At 29.0% G+C, this 22,225-nt stretch overlaps 3 protein-coding genes across 4 annotated transcripts; 2 read left to right on the top strand and 1 right to left on the bottom strand.

Moving 5' to 3' along the window:
• The first annotated feature begins 126 nt into the window (after nt 1–126).
• Nucleotides 127–5,474, top strand: LOC140665281 (galectin-8). 2 transcript variants are annotated; one of them, XM_072891190.1, is made up of 7 exons: nt 127–598; nt 2,609–2,694; nt 3,607–3,817; nt 3,956–4,153; nt 4,605–4,693; nt 4,780–4,974; nt 5,076–5,474. In XM_072891190.1, exons 1-7 carry the CDS (start codon nt 509–511, stop codon nt 5,143–5,145), a joined length of 939 nt encoding a protein of 312 aa, XP_072747291.1. In that variant the 5' UTR covers nt 127–508; the 3' UTR covers nt 5,146–5,474. The 2 variants fall into 2 exon arrangements, with proteins under 2 accessions (XP_072747291.1, XP_072747290.1); XM_072891189.1 differs by having other exon boundaries at nt 129–598; nt 5,096–5,474.
• Nucleotides 5,475–5,560: 86 nt separating this feature from the next.
• On the bottom strand, nt 5,561–11,429 carry LOC140665280 (neuronal acetylcholine receptor subunit alpha-6-like). Its single transcript, XM_072891188.1, has 9 exons — nt 11,284–11,429; nt 9,506–9,645; nt 9,375–9,419; nt 8,733–8,842; nt 8,440–8,656; nt 7,596–7,764; nt 7,168–7,317; nt 6,291–6,460; nt 5,561–5,863 (listed from the first exon to the last, which is right to left on the bottom strand). Exons 1-9 carry the CDS (start codon nt 11,366–11,368, stop codon nt 5,630–5,632), a joined length of 1,320 nt encoding a protein of 439 aa, XP_072747289.1. The 5' UTR covers nt 11,369–11,429; the 3' UTR covers nt 5,561–5,629.
• Nucleotides 11,430–14,854: 3,425 nt separating this feature from the next.
• On the top strand, nt 14,855–21,698 carry LOC140664734 (FMRFamide-related peptides). Its single transcript, XM_072890157.1, has 3 exons — nt 14,855–14,991; nt 18,315–18,715; nt 19,845–21,698. The coding sequence occupies exons 1-3, from the start codon at nt 14,989–14,991 to the stop codon at nt 20,044–20,046; spliced, it is 606 nt and encodes a 201-aa protein (XP_072746258.1). The 5' UTR covers nt 14,855–14,988; the 3' UTR covers nt 20,047–21,698.
• Nucleotides 21,699–22,225: the final 527 nt, after the last annotated feature.

Here is a 22,225-nt window from a genome sequence, read left to right as displayed (position 1 = left end):
TACAGAAAATCTGCGTTTATATCAAATTTATAAATTCAGAAATGTATAAAAAATCATTTATTCTTGAAAAACCATAAACGTAATTTCTTTTTTGACAACAATATATTTAACCGATACTAATTAATTTATATCACCCTATTTCCGAACATGAAAGTTAGTTTATATAATCAAAGAAAAAAAGAAGGCAGGTTGACGCAAGGAAATGATCGATTGAAGGCTCCGTTTTACATTTACTGCGAGTAATTTTCTCTGTAGGCTCGCGCAATCGCAATTGCAACTGTTTGCTCGTACATATATATTTGTTGATGAAGCGGAGGTGGAAGCGGACAAGAATAGACGGAACAGACATTCAAATACAGACAGTCGCGTGAGTGAAGACTGTTGAGAGAGTGAGCGCACGATCATTCGCACGAGCGTGCGATGCGTTGGCATCACGTCCCACGTTCCAGAGAAGTGTAGCTCGCCATCCGTAGCTCCGTTAAGTAGGCTTGTGTGTACCGCGGGCAGCATGTCATCTCTGTCCGACAACACCCGTCTCCTGGCCAGGCAAGAGGCGTTTAAAGACTTCTCCTATTTCGACGAGGAAACTGTGTCCACGGTGAGTATGCGCCAGCAATATGCCCAGGTTGACCTACCTGTCGAGGCTACCGCGAGCCTGCGTATTTTCTTTCTTAGCACGTGCGACTGACACTAAATATTTATCGGTACAGCTTTACCATTCATCGATGAAGCTTTCGTGTATTCGTGAGTTCTGTTTTCCAGGCATATATATCATGTGATTATCACATGTAGAGTCTCTTTGCGTACTTCTTGTAGACCCGAACGATCATCAACGAGAGGTAATTTTTTTAGAAATATTTATGTTTATTCAGATAAGGTGCCTTTTATCGCAATATTATATAAAAATTTTTAAAAATACACAAGACTCTGGATATGTATTTAAAAAATATGTCATAGTAACAAAGTGCGTGAGAAACTAAATAATAAAAGTCTGCGAGTTTTCATTCTAACAATGCCTAGTAGACTTTTCAATGCATGAAGCTAATAATCTACTGTAATAATGTATCATTTGTGAATTACGTATATGATAATGTCAGTGAAAAAAAAAAGAATTTATCATTATTGTGATTACTATATATTCGATTAAATTATTCAATACTAGCAAAATATGTTGATAAAACAAATCTTAGGAGAATCTTAATAAACATTATTATTGTGAAAAAGATGAAAGCAAATTTTTGATTCGCTGCTAAAACGAAATAAAATCTATGTCTAAATGCACGTATTGAATTTGTTAATATTTTGATAGTGGAACAAAAATCTGGCATAGCGGAATAATTTGCAGATTCAGTAAATAAAATTTTTATATAAAAATCGCACTCTTTAGAGAGTAATTAAATTTAAATTGATTACAACGTCCAACATGTGCTGTAAACTTCCTTTTCCAGAGATAGATAAAAAAACACAACTGCAATTGACAGATAAAAAACGTAACGTGCAACTGACAGATAAACGATTGCTTGAGCACATTATCAGCCAAACTTAAAGTTTTATCAGTAGTTTCCTGATTGAAATTATTCATTGTGTCAACGATTTTTTTACTATCGTTTTTATATGTTTCTCATAAATTCTTTTGCTATAGTTATGCGGATTTTTGGAAGCATCTTAAGTAAGAAAGATATTTTAAATTATTAAAATAAAAATTTTAATAATTATTAATAATAATTGAAATACAAAACTTTGTCACTCGTTCTAAAGATCATAAAAGTTTTATGAAATATTATTTTTCAGATTTTAAAGAACAACACTTGTTTCATACAAATGACAGTAACTCTAATTAAATATAATCTGGAAAAATACGTCATTTTAGTGACGTGAATTATTTTTCTCTTGAGATAGTTGAACAGAGCCTATTATAAATCTCAAGAGCCAACTAGTCTTATTGTCTATTGTCTTTTTAAAACAGCGTTTTATTTTTTTTTTATATTGTAAAAAAATAGCTTACATTTTTATTTTCTAAGTAAATGTACATATTTTAATAAATTGCTGAACTCTTGCAATTATATAAATTTAAATTTTAAATTTAAATTTTAAATCAATATGTTTAAATGAAATAATAAAAAAGAATAAAAATACAGGATATTTTTATATACAATTAGATAAAATATTCTTACTCTCCTAGATTATATAAATGATATTTATTTATATGAAAATGGTATGTTTATGTAAACATGAAAATTTTCAATGATTACTAATGATTTGTAACGATGCGTAATATTATGTAGATGTATTGTAGGCATATTTTATGGATCGTGTGATAGATATACGTCATTGGGTAATTATATCAGGTTATTATCGGTGGTAAAATCGAGACAATTAGCATTTTTATCTTCTATTATGCATCGAATACTCCTGTAGGTAGGTATAATACACAGCGACAAATTGTAGTCGAGCTCAGTGGTGCTGAAGGTTTTGCGATATTGTGTCACACAGGAAATTGACGTCGATGATTCGCATACAAACGTTGACGAGGATTTACGTATGAAAATTTACAAGTCATTGTTACAAAAATGTGAGACATTGATTTGTCATATTATGTTTGTTTTAGAATGTTGGCAAATCGATTCCTCTGCAACCTTTAAAACCGACATCCGCTATCATTCTCACCGGATACATTCCTGAAAACGCATTGAGGTACTTGTTTCGAATTATTGTTTTTCTTTTAGCTGTAATTATTACTTAAGATTTATGGAATGTTGCTTCTAATGCGTTATTTTTTAATGTCGAATTCTTTGGTCAATTTTGTAGTAATAGTTTTTTCGATAGAAAAAATGTCGAATTAGAATTTTCTTTATGTGCCTCGTTGAAAATCTAAGCTTTTTCGCAAATTAAATTATAGAAATGCCAAATAGACAAAACTACATTTTTCTTAGTTATTATATCTTTTAGATATAATTTAATTCAAGAAAATTCTAATATAAAACTTATAAGACATATGATATATAAATTGAAAAGCTGCAATAAATAACGATTACTTTTGATATTTTCATCGTATATTTTTTTCTAATAAGAATAATATTTGTGTGTCTAAAAGATCTTTATTATTATTAAAAGGAAACTCTGTTAGAAAGTTAATATTATTATATGTATATAAAAAGTCGACATTATTTAATTTCTTTACTTTTTTATTATTTATATATGTTAATGCAATTCATGATGTGTCATTAATTTAAAAAAATATAAATAATCTTTAAATTAAAAAACAAAAAAACAAAAAAGCTTTAATGTAAAATCTTAATAATTATATTTTTTTTATTTCTCTTTAAATTAAATAATTTCTTTTTTGCACAAATAATATTATCAACAGCAATATAAATATTTTAAACCAAGTCAAATAAAACATCTTATATTGTTTATTTTGTAGAATTTTTTAAAGAGTTATTAATTCTTAATTTATAAAAGAAATTTAGAAGATAGTTAATTCTATTAATGTTTTTTAAGAGTATTAAATCAATTCTTTAAAAAAAGATTTTATAATTATTACATGTCGAGCTTTTCTTCATGACTTTTACACGAATTTATCAAGTGATTTAACTATTGCGATAGGTTTTCGGTGAATTTAACATGCAAGACATCTGGAAACATCGCTCTGCATTTTAATCCACGACTGGACAGGGGTTACATCGTCAGGAATACCAAAGTGCGTGGATCCTGGGAAGATGAAGAGACTTGTTCGCCCGCTAGTCCAAGCGGATGCATTTTTCGGCGGAACTCTTATATGCACCTTATGATCTTCTGCACAAATGACGCTTTTCAGGTGATATATGTAAAATATCTTAAAGCGGGTATTTTTTTAATCCAGCGATGGTATCCTTTTAAATTTCCTTTTTGGAGAAGATTATATTGCAACCGTAAGTAAATTTTTTAGACTTTAATTGTCATTTCTGCATTGTAGATTGCGGTGAATGGAGAGCACTTCTGTGCCTTTTGCTATAGATTGTCCCTCACAGATATAACAGGCCTCGAAGTTAACGGCAATATCGAGGATATCAGAACTCGTCAATTAAATTTATTTGTATATCCAGATCCTAATATTTGCCGGCCGTCACGGACATTGATTTTGACAATCGAAGAACCGCTCGTGGATTTTCTAGTAAGATTTATCGTTTTCTATAAAAAAATCGAAAAATTAAATCATAGAATATAATCAAATGAAAAAGAATAACACTAGCAATTTGTTGCATATTAACTTACAATTTGCATTCACATTTATTACACAGAAAGAAAAATTCTGTGCTTTGTAGGCGCCGCTTTCATGTTTTAAATAATTTTAATCAATTTTCAAAAACTCTTATCTGAATTTTTAAAATAAGATTCGGATACATCTGTCGTAAATAATCGCGCATATATAGATTTACACATGATTCACAAGTATCACAATTGCTCCATCATATTGATTAATTATTGGAAAAATATATTTTTAAAATTAAATACGTTTCCTAGGGATTCAATTTTTTTTATACAAGATAGTATAGTCTGGAGATAACACTGCGTGTTCATTTGCTATAGTATGTGTGAACAAAACTTGATAATCATTTTTACAGGACGTTCCCATCACTGTGAGTGTTGGTAGTGAATTTCGCGTCGGTAGTAGTTTATTCATCGCTGGAAGATTGAAGCTACTTCCGCACTCGTGAGCGTTTGACATTGTAATCTACGGCGTTTAAAGTTTTTTCTACGTTTGCTCTTGCAAACGAGATGTAACACGATTTTTTGCAGATTTTACGTGAATCTGCAGAGGGGCAAAACCATTTATCCTCATCCCCTTATACCGCTGCATTTAAATCCACGTTTTTTATATGGCAGCAGCGCACCGTACGTGGTCATGAATTGCTGGAACAATGGCACGTGGGATCACGAAGAACGACATCACGGCCACTTATCCTGGATGCCCGGTCGAGATTTCTTGCTCATGTAAGATATCCGCGATTCCGCGAATTTCCAAAAAAAAAAAAAAAAAAAAAATTATCGTGTAGAAATATTGCTTACCCCGTTATTGATTTTCGTTGTAACAGATTCGTGTTTGCTTTAATAGCATTCGATGCGAGTACGAAGGATACACAATATGGCTGGGTAATAAAATGATCGGCGAATTTAAGCACAGATTGCAATCAACAATTGCGGACACTTTACGAATATCTGGCGATGTCGTACTTTATCAACTCAGTATGAATTGATTAGGTCTGATCGGCCTACAATATGTATACGTAATATTGCAGTAATTGAAGATGAAAAATACTAACGATTATACGTTAGAGCGCGGAGGTTCATGAGTTCACGTTTGAGCCTTTTCGGTGATCGCGACATATGCGAGGCCAATGTATTTTCGATATAATGCTAAAGTGTTTTCATATACTCTTCTTGGTATTATATTTATATATATATATATATATATATATATTTATATATATATTTACATTTGTATATATTACGAGAGCTATTTATTTACGAGAATAAATCAATATCAAACAATTCATGGTTTATTCATATATTCCATGTATAATATATATTAGATAAGATTTATTAAGATGTATTAAAGTGACTTGTAAGAAAACTTTTATATTTCTAACTAACTTATGCACACTATTGCCAATATTGCTAGGATCAAGCAGAAAAGTGCGAAGGCAATACGATCAACGGCCGTACCCGCGAGAATCCATTCCAATTGCGTGGTGTTCTTTGTTGGAGAAATTATATTCTGTCGATCTCCGTCGTCCGAAATATTGGACGTCGAATTGGTAGTGGATTCCTCTGTAAGTTTACTACGCAACTCTTGTCCTGGCACAGGCCGTCTCGACTCGATCTGAAAAAATTATCAATAATAAATTCATCGTGTTAAAATTTATCAATGATTATGTTATTATTATCTACAAAAACAGTATTTTAATACTGATAGAAAATTACAAATATTAAAATAAACATGTATAAATGAATAAATTTTTTAAATTGTAAAAGTAATATTTTATTAAAAAATAATTTATTCAAAAAAAAAATCATTAAATATATCGGAAAAAATCTGTTAAAAACATGTTTCGAATAATGTAAATAATATGTTCAAAACTTGACAACTAGATAGCCTAATATTAAAAAATAGATAGTATAAGAATATAAACAAAAAAGAAAGAAAGAGAATGTGTATGTGTGTGTGTGTGTGTGTGTGTATATATATAATTTGTATACACTTACTAATAAAAATTTATAATAAATTAAAACGTTAATTAATTAATTACCACACTTATAAGATCAGAAAGTCCTAACAGTTTCCCGGGCCAACTTAATAAGCACAGTCTAATATTCCGTGGAAGTGGTCTGCAGAATGTTCTTTTTGATATGTTAATCACCAATATTGATAATATCAATGAAATTGTTACCAGACACAGGCAACCACTATAAAAGTAAACTGTAAAACCAAACATTAATTAATGACGATGTATGTTATCATCTTTAGGGTACACAGTACGATATTTATTCATTTTAAAAGGACAAATATTTTCTCTAGCTTTAATTAAACATATACATGATTACTTTATTCTATATAATATTTTAATAATTTATTAATTATTAATTCAAATCGAAGTATTACTTCAACATTAAATAATTCGACCTTAATACAAACGATTTGAATTAATAATCAATAAATTAATAAAATGCATATAAAATATTAAATGCAATATATAGTTTTAAAATTCTGTTATTTACTTATCATTACATTAGTATTGCTTTTACTTATACAAAAATATAAATATATAGATAAATAATTGAAAATTTGTTTTCTTTTTCTAAACATTTTAGAAACTATAATATTAATTTCATGATAGCGTTATTTCATGATTTGTTTGAACATATATTTTTTTAAACTGTAATATTATAATTTTTACAAAAACAATTAATATTTCGATTATTATTAAAGTTTATTGTCAGTTTAAAATTAGAGCTTGGACACAACAAATCAAGTAGAATCAGTTAAAACTCGAATTAATAAAAACATATTTGTCCTTCTAAGTCGAGTAAGTTTCTTACTGTAGCATGGTTAATTTATTTTCTTTAAAGCGTAATTGAAAATAACTGAAAAGATTTTAAAAGAATTAAGCTTGCGCGTTAATCTACCTATAAGCGGAGGATTTGCAGTTAATGGTACTTTAAGGCCAAAGTAGGCTAAAAACACGGCAATGATTAATATAGTACAGGCCGCAACACTGATCTTCGTTTCACTTTGAGATGGTAGCCAAAACGTGACCAGAACCAAGAAAACAATGGCTGAAAGTTTATATCATAAATATCAGATTAAATGGATTACATTCAGAATTAGATGTGTGATAAGTTCAGGATTAGGTTTCGGATTAATCTTACAGTCGGTGAATTCGAAAAATCATGCTATTACGATATTTCATATACCATTCGGTAAAATAAATGGCATACATATTTATAATAGCACATATATATTATAAAAATAAATATTTGATATTTTAATAAATATGTTGAAAAAAGTTGAATATAAAAACTGAATGGTACTTATGATAATTAATGATACGCACCGGCAGCAGGCATCAGCAATACACTGCAATAAAGTCCCGAGTTCCTCTTTAAGGTCATCTTAAAGTTTAAGTTGATGTACGGATCCGGACAACAAGGGTATAAAACTGCTTCGCGATTTTTACTCAAATCCAATAGCTTCCACTCTGCATTTTTTATGTATCTGTTTGCCTGTTATAAAACATTAGTATCTTAATATAATTTATAGTAACATAACATATATCCTCGAAAAATAGTATGTTATTTAATTTGAAATTATTCAATGTTAATTGTTCTTATTTTTTACAAAAAATACCGCAAATACTTTACATTAGTATCTTAATATAATTTGTAGTAACATAACATATATCCTCGAAAAATAGTATGTTATTTAATTTGAAATTATTCAATGTTAATTGTTCTTATTTTTTACAAAAAATACCGCAAATACTTAAAACTTAACATTCGAAGACATTTCTTTTTAATTTTTACATGTCTCTTTTTTATTACTCAAGAGGAATAAAGATAATTTAAAGAATAAATTATTTTTAAAAAAAAGTTGTATACTACATCAATGGATAAGTATGAGAATAAAGTATAAAGTATACAAATATAATCAATAAAATATCTTAAACGTTTCTCTTGATGAACGGACCAAGTAAAAATATAAAGAGAAAATTATTGAAAGTATGGAATCTTGAATTTCAAGATAACAAATATACATATTTTTTGCGGCATTTAAGAAAAATATTTTTACCAAATATATATAAATAAAGTGCGAGAATTCGTCTGATAAAACCGTGATATATATAATTTTTTCACATTTTATATGTATAGACAATTAACAGGATTAAACATTTCCCATACCATCTCCGTAGACTTGCCCAATTGCATATCAATTTGCTCGCCGTGATATGTCCAAGAACCGAATGTCATATTACAAATCTGCGTATCGAAGGGCCATAGACGAAGATCTAGCTCGCAAAGTCCGATAAATTGCGCGGGCGGCACCCATAAAACTCGACCGTCATTGTATATGATGCAGTGCGTATCACCATAATGCTCGACCGTACCCGCAGTGCCACTAAACGACGAAAAGTATGCCCCGAATAATTTATGTAATTTTTTTAGACATTTTTTTATCGACACTCGAGGTATACCTGTGATACAGCAGAACGTCCGGTTGCCATACTTCGTGGTTCCCTACATGAATATGTTGGATATTGCCGTATTTGGAGGGATCCCATTTAAGCTTGTCGTCTGTCCACAACTATGTGTTAACGACAATCGATCGGTGAGAGTGAAATTTTAATTCACACTCAGCGTCATTAATTATTAATTAATCATTGACATATATTTTTATTAGCAATGATGACGTTAATGAAAATATCCGACCGATATTCCAATTATTATATATTCAATGTACAATAATTGTTACATTTAATATAAAACATTCATATACATATATATCGTTCCCAAAAATCGATAAAGATCTTTTATACTATAATAGATTTAAAATTATAAGTAACAGAAATATAGAAAAAGGATTTTGTAAAGCTAAACCTTATATAAATCCTAATAAGAAAAGATTTGTAATCTGATCGATATTTTGAAATGTTTTTTGTATCTAACAATAAGAGTATCTCATTTATTTTAACACTCCATTAGTATATTCGATTAGTATTTTTTTTAAAAACTTTTAAAATATAATATTGTGTCTAAATTTTATAAAAATTTTGTAGAATATTAAGCACATTTGTGCTTAAAGACAAGAAATATACATAGTTTTTAATCATACTTACATGGGAAGCCCATCCATTAACAGTGACGGTAGACTTGAAATCATCCTGAAAATTGAGAAAGCCAGTTGTAAAATCAAATCGGATAAAGGTATATATTCTCATACGCATTCTAATATTTTGCGCATACTTGCCACATCGACATAAAGAATAGTAATGTCGAAGTTGACCACCGTCGTGTTGAAATGTTGCGTCGGTCGAGCGAACTTATCGTATTTTATAAATAAATCATGCTTCAATCGATCAGTCCAAGTGTAATTCCACAGGGGACTCTCTGTAAATCACCGAGGGACAATGTCGGATGCTGTAATCTTCTTAGTTACGTGAGATACAATGATTTGCGCCTTTTCCACGTTTAGTATTCGCGAGATGATCTCATAAACAAAATATCGCGATAATAAGTTATCGAGTAGTTGTAGTCGTTTTATTGTCAGTTTCGTTTGTTACCCTTTCTCTACTTTGTCTTTCTCCTTTTTTTCTCCAAAGATCTTGATTTGAACGATAGATCTTAATGATTAATTTAGAACTGATTTTTCATTAAGACGAAAGCATCGAGACAGATAATTGCAACTATTTTTAATATTTTTGATATTATATTTGTATAACTTTTTGAATTGTATAGGAATAAAATTGTATAGGAATAAAATTTAAATCTATTTAAAATTAATTTAAAAAATGTCATATTTGTTACATATTTATTATCATCAATATTAATTCGCAAAATAAGCTCTTTTGTAAAATTTATAACTTGGAAATTATTTAATCCATTCTCGCTAACATAGACCAATTCCAAATTCACGAAAAGATCTGTCATTAAAATAAAGATTGTGCGAGTTGCAAGACATTTTGTATGTATTTAACTTTAAATGTAAAAAATGTAAAAACTGCATAAATACAGATAAATCTAATGTTATTGAAATATCTTGCTAATGTACAATAAATTGTTGGCTGCGAATGGTATTTTGAAATATTAAGGCTCATTCATTCGCTTGATTCGCTTTGAATAACAGTACAAGTGGATAAATGACGACAATCAGTAACCGCGAATGATAAATAAGGAAGTTTATACGTCCGTTGTCAAGGAATATCTCGAGTATTCGTGTATTTTGTCAGTACATGATTTCAATAATTTCAGAATTCAGATTTTACGGACATGTTAATGTGATAGATATATGTATATAAATTGAGAAATGATAACCAACAAAACTAATATAAATTGGCAGTAATACCTGTATTAAAGATATTTATTGATATCTTATTAATTAAAAATATCGTCACGGAGTAAAAAATAAAACTATAGAGAAATGGAATACTATAACTTTTAATTATTTAAAGTATATGAAAAAACAGATGCAGATCTGTTGCTATAATTATTTTCTAAAAATTAAAGAAATTAACAAATATTGTTCATATAGAAGCAAACTATCTTTACACAGTTACACACTGTGATAGAAGGAATAACTTTGTGACACGTAGGTACAATATTTCTTGTCTAATTTGTTTATTTCTAAATATTATATCAGTGATCATTGTCTATTATTGTATCTTAAAATTAGCAATATTTTTAAAATATCAACAAGATACTAACAAATGGTACCGAGTCAATATAAAAATATATGAGATTAAAAAAATAAATCATTACGAAAGAGTCATGTCTCTTCTTATCTTTATAATAGCCATATATACTTTGAACTAAAAAATCATCACGATGGTGCGGATGTAATGGCTTATTTTCCAATAACGATATGTTATTAAATAATTAATTTATTAATTAAATTAATGAAATAAAAATATAAATTATTCTATTTTCGTCGTTACGTTTCTGCAAAAATATTGCACGATGCATAGTGTTTTGCAGGGATCTCAATTTTTGGGACGTTTCGCGCTATACTCGCTGATCGTTCACACTTACTTTCTGGTGTGCCGCTTGCATACATCACTACATTGTTGAATAAGATAAGCGCGATCGCCGAGTAGAGGGTGCAAGAAAACCACATCGCGAGCTGAAGTGTGAACCGTCGTCGAGTTGACACTGACTATGGTGAGAAGCGCGGAACGTCGATATCATCACAGACAAGAGTGGCAAGAAGGGGCTATGATAGATTTAAGTAGTTAACAACCTGTTGAATAGACATTTCGTCGCCTACCGCTGATTAATGAAACGCAATGACTTTGACCTCTTTTACTCTACCGGAGATACTACTATATTATTTAGACCGAACCCTTTCAATCGTACACGTAATTGCAAATGTCATAACTGTAGCCCTTATTTTGTACGATTAGATGTAAAATAGTTCCTTTGTAGTATTTTCTAATTTTTCAAAATAAAAGATATTTCGCAATCTGGCTTCTTCAGAGGAATCCATCAATCTGAAGATGATTCTTCAATTTAACAAAAATGTTAAGAAAGTTTGTTATTTTTCTAATTTTTAACAACATACGTCTCTTAATGATTAAAATTAAGTAAAACATAATTAATTTTAAATTGCAAAGTTTTATTATCTATTTTGTATGTATTTTCTCATTCGCAAAAAAATAGCTTTATTTATAATCATTTTGCATATGTAATTATACGCTGCGAATGTTTCGATATTTTTATTATCAAAAAATATTGATTCTGAATTGGTCAAACAATTTGTAATAAATCATAGTTTAGTAGAAAAATACTCTGCATATGCAATTACAATATAAACTTGCTATTAAGGTCTACGTTTTTTTAATTGCTTAATGTAAACTTCGATAAATGTTACTTGTATTATAAACACGTTTGCTGTACACAATAGTACGTATAAAATATTAGATAATATAAAACGATAATTTAAAAATTGAAAATATCAAGGAGGTAAACAAGGTTGCAAAGTAACCTAGTAATTATTCATGATCCAATACCACGACGAGAGATTTAATTATCGCTTCGTTAATTTTCTCAGAAAACTATCTTCTGAGAGAATGGAAGTTACTGTGGAAGAATGATTCTGGTAATCTGTTGGATATCTTAAGTGCAATTAAGACACTTGTTAATTACAATACTTTTGTAGTACGCACAGAAGGACTAATTTAACTTTGAAGAAATTAAAAGCGTGGCATCAATGTATACAAAAGAATACATATATAGTTCTAAACAATATTAAATAAAATAATAATTACATTTGCCACTATTCTATTATTTGTAGCAATAAATACTCGCAATAATTTCGCAACTCGTACATGTATTTTAATTATGTATTATGCAAATGAATTGTTTGTGTAAAACGCGAAATAAATATAGGGGTGAAAATTGATTTAGTAATTTAAAAGTCAGATCATTTCTATAACTATTTTTTTATGGAAATTTATTAAAGATAAATTGACTCATTTTAAATAGAGAAAGATTGAAACTGAGCTTCTTTAACTTTGATTAATTTATGGAATGTAAATTTTTTGAAATATACTCAAAAATATTTTTTTACACGGTCTTGCGTTTACAATTACATTAAATTTGATGTGATGCAAAGTTGAACTATTCAACTTTAATATTTTGAATTATTTCTAAAACTTCAAATGTTTTATCATATATTAAAAGTTACAATCATCGAATATATATCTTTCATTATCTTTTAGATTTTTCATATTTCTGAAAGTCGATATTTCCTCAAGGGAATCTTGCGAATTTTAATTTTAAAATAATTAATAATTGTAAAGAATATTTTCTTGCAAATTTTGAACTTTGAAGAAATATGTGAGAATCGGTTAATTTCTTTTGTGAACATTACTTAATAATTAAATAACAAGGTTTATGGTGTCTTTAAAAAAAATTATTTTTTTAAAAGAAGTTAACGGTATAAAATAAAACGAGAGGAATATTATAAACAGAGTTTCGAAAATGCATATTTAATGAAATAAGTACTGTCAAACTTTTATGTATTAACAAAATGTATATCTCCGTTATGTAGATTACCGTTAAATCCTGCAATAACGAGCATGAGTTACGAACATTTATGCAACAGTTTGCTCGATGTCAGCAATAGGGAGATAATCTTTACGCTAATATTAAACTTGAATGCGAGTTATGCAATAAAGCATAACGCGTCTTGTGATCTTTTCTTCTCTATATAAATTATTTTTCCATAAAATGTAGGTAATTGTGCGTTTATATACTTTTTTCATCTTTTACGTTGATTTGAAATGGAAGATGTTACCTTAATTGTAAAAAACTTTTTGTTTTTAATATTTTATACTTTAAAAATCGATTTAATAAAAATAATTCTTTGAAATTTTTATTAAATCGATTTTCTTTTCTTGGAATTATAAGAAGATTAATTCATATATTAAGAAATTTTGTTATTTATTTTTGCTATTATACTATAAAAATTTTTATTTACTATATATTTGTTTCTTTTTATAGGAGATTTGTAATTTATGTAAAGCTTTTGTATGATGCTTTTCGTATAATACATTCTTTTGTATAATGCATTCGTATAATATGCTTTTACTTTTTTATAATAATTTATTCATTTTACTTTTTGATTCATCTTTGCATTGAAAATAATGAAAAATGCAGTATATAAGTCAGAAAATACAAAGAAGAAAATATAAAGATGAATTTACATTGCAAAATTATTGTAAAGTATAGCTGCGCTTTGTGCGTGCGTTAGCATTAAAAGTTAAAAGCTCTGACTTTATACTAACATCTACCCTAACTTGGCATTCGTGGAGTCAGTGCAACTAGATGCAAGCTCGCGTGTAATGCATTTTACGTGCTTTTGGAACTATTCCAATTTTTCTCTAATGTACAGATCGTTACTCAAAAGTTAAAGTAAACATAAATCAAGCACTCGTTTGATTAACCGCGCGCGCATGAAATTTTTCTGTCAAGCAGTCTTTTACTCTGACGATGAAAAGATACAAAAATATTTTTTACGTCTTTTCTTGTGCGACATTCTCGCGTAAGAAAAAAGAAAAGAACTGGCAAGCTGTTAAACTGAAGCGGAGAACAGGTTCTACCTGTTGCATTTTATTTGACAATCATAAAACATATCAAAAGGCAATGTATTCAAAACATAAAACCATTGTGTTTCAGCACCCCGTTATTTTTATGCAAAAATATAACTCAGGGAGAAAAAGGGGGCTGTAGATAGAAACAAAGAAAGAGAAAGATAAGATCGCCGTTGACATATATTAAGTTGACATTGTCGTCGATAATGACGACGACAAGAATCCTCGCATCCGCCCCTATGATTATTATTTGCCGAGAGTCATAAATAATAAAGAAGATTACGTAGGTCGGTAGCCAGTGGTGGAGGTGTAATTGAATCAAAATAATGTAGAGGTATCATGTTGTATGCTCCGGCCAATCATAACTCAGGTGAGACCATCTCCTCTCGCGCGACGCGGCGAGAAAACCAGCGGCAGAGACGAGGAAACGGGGAAGGGGGTGATATGCGCGCTGAGGGTGTCCCTATATAAAGGGTGTTATCTCCAACCCTGGATACCCATTCCATCACCAACCACCACTAACACGCCGCAAACCACGCCGTCAGCTATCCACCACCGCGTATACGTATCTCTCTCTTTTTCTCTTTCTTTCGAAACTTGCATTCTTCGATCACTCTACGCAAGAAGCTGAAAAACCAACAGTATGGTGAGTGCCTTATCGTTAACGTTATCGTGAGTGAGTGGTTTACGGATTTTTACAGTGATACGGGAACGTTTGGTGAATCAGGCTTTAATGACAGTGAATTTCTATCTAGACTATTGCCTTTAATTTCTATCTGAATAATAATATGAGAATATTTGGTTTCGAGAGAGATCTTAAATCTTTGTTCATTTAAATACTTGTGATGCCAATAGAAATAAAGAATAATACTTGTCTTAATTCTTGTATGGATCACATCTTGGATTGTAAATATTTTACTTAATATTTTAATAATTTATGTATAATATTTTAATATTTTAAAAGCTTACTTAATATTTTAATAATTTATGTATAATATATTTTATTTTCTTTTGTACGTAGGTCACACACGTGTTTTTGAAAATTGATAATTTACAAGTTTCGCGAAATAAAATTTTTATTTTATATTACTTGTCTTAATTCTTGTGGGGATCACATTTTGGATTGTAAATATTTTGCTTGATATTTTAATAATTTACCTATAATATTTTAATATTTTAATAATTTATGTATAATATATTTTATTTTCTTTTGTACGTAGGTCACACACGTGTTTTTGAAAATCTATAATTTACAAGTTTCACGAAGTAAAATTTTTATTTTATATTACGCATATAAAATATATAAAATATATATATATATAAAGAGAAAAAGAGACAGAGATTTTGAAGCCCTATTGTTGTTATTAAACAATGACCAATTGTCATATAAATGTATTTAAGAATAGCTCCTCTTTTTTCCTTTTTTTATTAGCTTGATTATAAAGATCGTTTTACATTTTTTTATTAATGCCTATTTAAATAAAGAGTTAAAGTTAAAAAAAGAATTTTTTTCTAGAAATTTATCTCATTTTAGATAGAAAAGAAAATTATTGAAGTCAGTGATTGTGTTTGAAATAATAAAAGTCGTGTAAAATCGCGTGATTGTATAATATTATTTTTAATTTCATTTAATAAGACTTCTTATATTATAAAATTAAAGTGAGTACTTTTACACTTTAAAAGTTTTACTATAAATATTTAAAAATGTAGATAAATTTCATGCAAGTCTTTATGATAAATCTACTGTGACTTTCTACTCTTACGATATTAAGATATATTTTCTTATTGCTTTAATTATAATTTCGGTTTTCATTTAACCACGGCCCCACAGACACATATTTTCTTAATGTTGAAACCACATAGGAAAGATCGTACGTTCTATTTACAGTTTCCGTAAAATGTACGTGACATTATTTTGTTCAATTTTTTTTGTTTAAATTTATTGCGACACTTTCTCACATTTCTTTTCTTATATAACTTTGAATTTAGCAATATTAACTGATTTGTTGAACAATTTCGGGAATCATTAACCATTATATTCCATTACAAAGATGGCAAGATAAACGATATCTCTATTCTATTTTTGCAGAATAACATTGAGGAAGATGTAGACAGGTGTGATAAGGGTTCATACGTATTTTTTCATGATATTACTTAATTTAGTTTTCTTTTGAAATATGCAATTCGTATATTTTCTGAATTTCGGAAAATAGAGAACACATAATGTAATATTTAAAAATTACATTTTCGATATTAACGTTTGAAATATAATACATATTTTTTTACAATCGAATCTATATTTAATAATAATTTCACAATTTTTAATTAAATATGATTATAACTCAATCTCAAATTACATATTCTTTGTTAAAGTTTATCTAACTTGTAATATGTCTCCTTTTGTTTTATATTTCTTAAAATATTAATTATAAAATATTATATTGTATAATATATTAATACAATAATATTAATACATTATTTAGGAAAGAAAGATAAATTTTAAATTAAATTTTAAAAATTAAGATATATATAAGCATGATTTTTAAATACTTGTTTTTTCTAAAAATAATATATTTTATTCTCTTCTATAAAAACAAAACAAAATAAATCCCACTTCCAAATGTTGCAATTTCATTCTCTTTTGTAGACAATAAATAAGATTAATGCGATCCTTTAATCTTTGTCATGTTTGTTATTCTTGTTTAGGATTACTTTCGTATCCTTTGTATTCATTTGTTCAAAAAGTCTGATTTCATCATTTTGTTAAGTTTTATGAGAAATCTTTTATTATTAATCGTAAATTAGATAAAAATTATTGACTATAACATTTTTTCTCAAAAACAGCTATTAAACATTTGTCTAATATATATATATATATATATATATATATATATATATATACGTAAGCCAAGAATAACTAAAAAAAATCCACTATTAATTTTGTTTATAGCAATAGTGGCGTATATCTAGTATAACTTGATGAGATAAGATCAGGATTTCAGGATCGAGTTATACGAGAAATGGAGTATATTAATATTGACGCTATGTTATTTGAGAAATAAATAAAAATAAATATGAGTTTCATTAATTACAGTATCTGTTCATCAGCATTAATACTCATTTTTTTTTAATGCGGCGAATTTGCAGCTTTTTAGCGATGCATGCAGTAAAATCTGTAGGCGACATGATTATGAATGGCAGTCGCGTTCAAAATTAATTAAAGTAACGTAAGGCATCATATTAATCTTGCTCGCTTTGCCGTGATATTGTTAAACAGGATATTAATATGAATACCGAGACGCCAATATAATTTATCGTGACGCACATTGGACGACACGTCGCTACTGTTGCGCTATGTAATCTTAGCCGATCTCGACAAATCAATTACACATTGAGTGAAGTTACTTAGCAACTCTTTGTGGATTTATAATCTTAACTATGCTTGAAATTATAAACATAAATATAAGATGTCACGGCTTATGCAGTATATAGTATATATATACTTGTTCAATCTATTGCACTTTAAATATCCAGTTTTTACATATGTATACACGTATATATTCTTGTAAATACAAACTTTTTAAATTATTTTATATATTTCGTAAAAAATAATTAAAAATTTTTAAATTATTAAATTAATATTGAAAATACTATTTTTGTAACTCTGTGCAAATTCTCTCTGACAGAAACTAATTTATTGAATGACACATTTAAAAATGATGTTTTATATATTATATTTGCTTTAATTTTTTACTTATGACAGTTTTTTAAAAATATAATGAAAAAAAAGTTTTTTCATAAATTAAATTTGCACGAAAGCAAACAAATAATAAAATTCAAGAATCTTAATAAAAATTGTTAGTGTAACATAACTTTATATTTTTTATAAACGTAAATTGAAATACGATTAGATATATATAACGAGAAATAACGATAAATATTTTGTCGGTACGCAATTTTTAATCGTAGATTACACTCTGGGGTTTTAATGCAATGGCATTCCTCTGCAATTGGATGCTCGTGTCTTCCTCAGTCCTGAAGGACGATAGTAGACTGAGGATCTTCAAGGAATCACCGAACGAGTTTGAATACATTGTGAAAAGGCACGATGTGGATGATCGTAAAGAGGATACCGAATCTAAAGAAAGGCGTAGCAATATGGGTTCCTCTTTTATCAGATTCGGACGCGGTCAATCCGCCTTCAATACCATCGATAACTCGGCATTTGATAACGAAATCGATTCGAAGGTTAGCAGGCATCCTCGATGGAAGTCACCGGACATTGTGATCAGATTCGGCCGATCCGGTTTTAAGGCCACAAACGGGCCTGAACAACCTAAACGTGGGAAAAATGATCTTAATTTCATCAGGTATATGTTTCATCGTATTTTTAATCTCGTAATTATTAAGAAGTATTAAAATCTTGCTAGAAGTAAATTATGTATATAAAAATACAATATAGCACATATATCGTATCAGGAGCAATGCGTAGGAAAGGATATTATAAATATGATAAATAATATTAAATATAATAATATAGTAAATAATTTGGAAGTATTAAACAGATTAGATGTGTATACCTTTACTATTTAGTAGGCTAGGTGTATACACTTTTTTTATAAAAAATTGCGAGTATTATGAACTCAAGCAATTTTCATGGTATGCACAAATAACGAGAACACAGGTGCATGTATAGCCTATAAAGTATTGAGATTATTATCATTATTTATCGTCAAAATGATGGGCGTGCAAAAGGTAGAAGTATACAGGGGCAAGACGCATAATACTTGTTCCGTGTCTCGGAAAAGTATCTAAAGCAGAAAAATGGACGATGACGCAAAAATATAACGGATTCACCGGAGACCCGTATCGTCCTATTGTTGCTTTCTTCTTGCGTCATGACGTTCGAAAGTCACACATGTAACACGATCATTTTTCTCAGTTATATTTAATGCATTATCTCGCTTTTATCTAAATTGCGCCATAATGCGTTAAAGAAATGCGTTCTCTTGAATGATATCAAAGGTGAAAATATGCGCGAAGTGGAAGAATAAATGAGGAAAAAATGATATGAATAAATGTAAAAGCTTTTTCCACGAGGACACAAGAAGTTTTCCTCTTCAACGAAATTAAATTTGAAAATTGGAGATCTCTCTACTTTTGATTAATTAAAATAATCGCATAATTTTCAATCTAACATCATGCTATAAATCAACGAATTTATTAATGAAAAATAAATATAATATAATTAAAGTATTATATATAAATCTTTCAACAACCAAACTGATTCTATTTCTTTTGTACATTTCTTAATTTTAGACATGATTAGTGCTAAAGTACTAAAAATCTCTAGTACTAAAAATAAAATTGATCAATATATCTTCTGAAAGACTTCTCTCTCATATAAAAGAAAAATAGAATTATTAAAAATAGAATATCGAATAAGAAGAATATAATCACGATCAAGAAATATAAACAAATTATTTCTACTTAAAACAGATTTGGTCGTAATATACAAGTTGTGCCAGCTGATCTTGATCTGTCTGCGGTGTGTTCGGCACTTATGTCGAACGGCGTGGTCAGCAACGCGGAGCTTCATCCGGACGTGACGAGGCTGTTTCGTCTTTGCAACAATCTGAACAAGATCACCGGTGAGATCAGCTTGAACACCCTCGAGACCGATTCGAATCATCGCGAGTGAACTGCTGTCGCTACTCGTCCAACTCGTCCGAGATCCGTGCAGAGTCACCGTGGATTCGATGACGGATATCAACGAGGATCGCAGCATTCCAGTTTATCGAATTGATTTTGGCCGCCGCGACCGAAACGCATTTGACTTTGAGATGACGACCGGATCGCATTACTATCAGCGTGTACCTGTACTTAAGCGAATTTCAAACTAAGTCGACTAATTAAATACTAATTTGTTTGCGATAATTTCCATCAGAATCTCTGTTAATGATAAATGATAAAAAAAATAAGAGATCCATTTACAGAAAGCTTGCTTCTGTTCTTTGTGCTCTTTGCCATTCCGAATTAAGTATATAATTCCAATCTAATTTTTTCTAACTTGTTGCTACATTCTTTTTCGAGAAATAGAAATTAAACTGATTAATCTTCATTAACTTTTTATATTGCTTGTTAATGTCAGTAATATCTAGTTATATCTGCATTATGCATGTTATACAGTTGAATAAATCAAGCAATCAATAAAGATATTCTTTAATATTTTTTAGCTACACGCTGAAAGGCTTTTACAAAATTATCAATAAACAAAATGCATTCCATATACAATCATACATTATTATTTCGACTCATTATTTTCATAATAAAATGTTTCACAACAATGAGGAGTCATATAATTGTTTCTTTATTTATAATTCTATTTTATTTATATGTATTAATTGTTGGATTCACATACACATTTGCAGCTATTTGTTTTATTTTCAAGAAAACGAGCGCTGAATATTTATAGCAAGCTGATAGCGAATGCCGAACCGCGAATGTCATATCGGGTATCAACGCTGTACATCCACCTGCCTCACTAACATATTTAATGTACATAGAAATGGTTTTTGACTCGTCGTTTTAAAACTCCGTCAATGTAATCGCACGAAAGATTCGTATTGTGCACACTCTTTGTGTTGTGTCAGCACGAATTCGGTTAAATACAGTATTGCGTACTAGTATATGACTACAGGTCATCTAAAGATGTTTAAATTTAAATCACCAAGCACATAAGCATGGCATGAAAACATAGTTGCGCAGAGGAGTATCAACGATGAATTTAACAAGATGAGGCTAAATACATGCATTTTGTGTTATGCATAATATATAATTAATTCTGATAAAAGAAGCAACTATCAATTGTTAAAAAATAATTTTGTTTTTAATTTAATATTCTCGTGGAATTTTATTTTTAATGTTAGTCTCTAAAAAATGATTGCCGAAAAATTATCTTAATTATACCAATTTTGGTATTGGGTTTCTTCTTATATAACTACGACCATTTCTGTCAGCTAGTATAGTGATTTATAGCCAGATCATTTGGCGACCCGTTTATATTGCCGTGCGTAATGATTCTGTGTCACTTTGTACGCGGTGACGTTTTATATGCGCATTAATGTTCCGTACTACTTCATCTAGCCGGATTCGTTGTAGGTCTCGCACATAAAAAGTAAGATCGATTGTCGATTCAGTTCGAATCTATGATAAAGTATTATAAAGTATTATAAGAATTTGTCACACACACATACAATGTCAAAATGCATTATCTCCGGTAGAGCCTACGCCGTTGTTATGATGTATGTAAATTTATTACGTAACTACATATAATTAAAAAGAAACAAAGTGGCTGGATATGAGCTTGTTTCTTCTATGCACCTGTCCTATTCTTCTTAAATTAATCGCTGTTTTCTTTTTAAATCTTATTAGAAAGAAATTTATTTTCTCTAATGACTTTAATTTCATTCTCTTATGCACTTATTCAATTTTTCAGAAAAATATATTGTTTATATATAATTTACTTATCTCAATTATTCTACTAAGATTCATAGCTATTAATCTACGAATGAAAAAAGATCTTTGCTCGCATTCTATGAATATATTCTGTTGAATACAAGATGTGATATGAAAAAAAAATCAATTTATTTATGTTTAGTGCAAGGAAAAGATTTGCATAATTTTATACTTCTAACTCTGACTTCTAACACAAAAATTGAGTGAAAATTGATTATATAAAAAACTCACGTAGATAAAAGTTGATAATTGAGACATTTTCTCTATATAATTAATTTTCCTCGTCTTATCATATATTAGTTTATTTTTCATCTGAATATTATAATAATTATCTTTGCACTTTGTTTTTTTACATTTTTATA

This window comes from Anoplolepis gracilipes, chromosome 4 (assembly GCF_047496725.1).
Source record: "Anoplolepis gracilipes chromosome 4, ASM4749672v1, whole genome shotgun sequence".
NCBI lineage: Eukaryota > Metazoa > Arthropoda > Insecta > Hymenoptera > Formicidae > Anoplolepis > Anoplolepis gracilipes.
Note: the sequence above shows the minus strand (reverse complement) of the source record. Positions and strands in the feature narration are given on the sequence as shown.

Excerpts from the sequence above, each read along its gene's own strand:
- LOC140665280 (XM_072891188.1), bottom strand. The coding sequence starts at position 11,368 with ATGTGGTTTTCTTGCACCCTCTACTCGGCGATCGCGCTTATCTTATTC. Across the intron at positions 9,420-9,505 it reads CTATTCTTTATGTCGATGTG|GATGATTTCAAGTCTACCGT; the intron begins GCAAGTATGCGC and ends CTCAATTTTCAG. Across the intron at positions 8,657-8,732 it reads GACGTTCTGCTGTATCACAG|TGGCACTGCGGGTACGGTCG; the intron begins GTATACCTCGAG and ends TTCGTCGTTTAG.
- LOC140664734 (XM_072890157.1), top strand. Across the intron at positions 18,716-19,844 it reads AATGATCTTAATTTCATCAG|ATTTGGTCGTAATATACAAG; the intron begins GTATATGTTTCA and ends TACTTAAAACAG.
- LOC140665281 (XM_072891189.1), top strand. The coding sequence starts at position 509 with ATGTCATCTCTGTCCGACAACACCCGTCTCCTGGCCAGGCAAGAGGCG. Across the intron at positions 2,695-3,606 it reads ATTCCTGAAAACGCATTGAG|GTTTTCGGTGAATTTAACAT; the intron begins GTACTTGTTTCG and ends CTATTGCGATAG. Across the intron at positions 4,694-4,779 it reads TTGAAGCTACTTCCGCACTC|ATTTTACGTGAATCTGCAGA; the intron begins GTGAGCGTTTGA and ends GATTTTTTGCAG.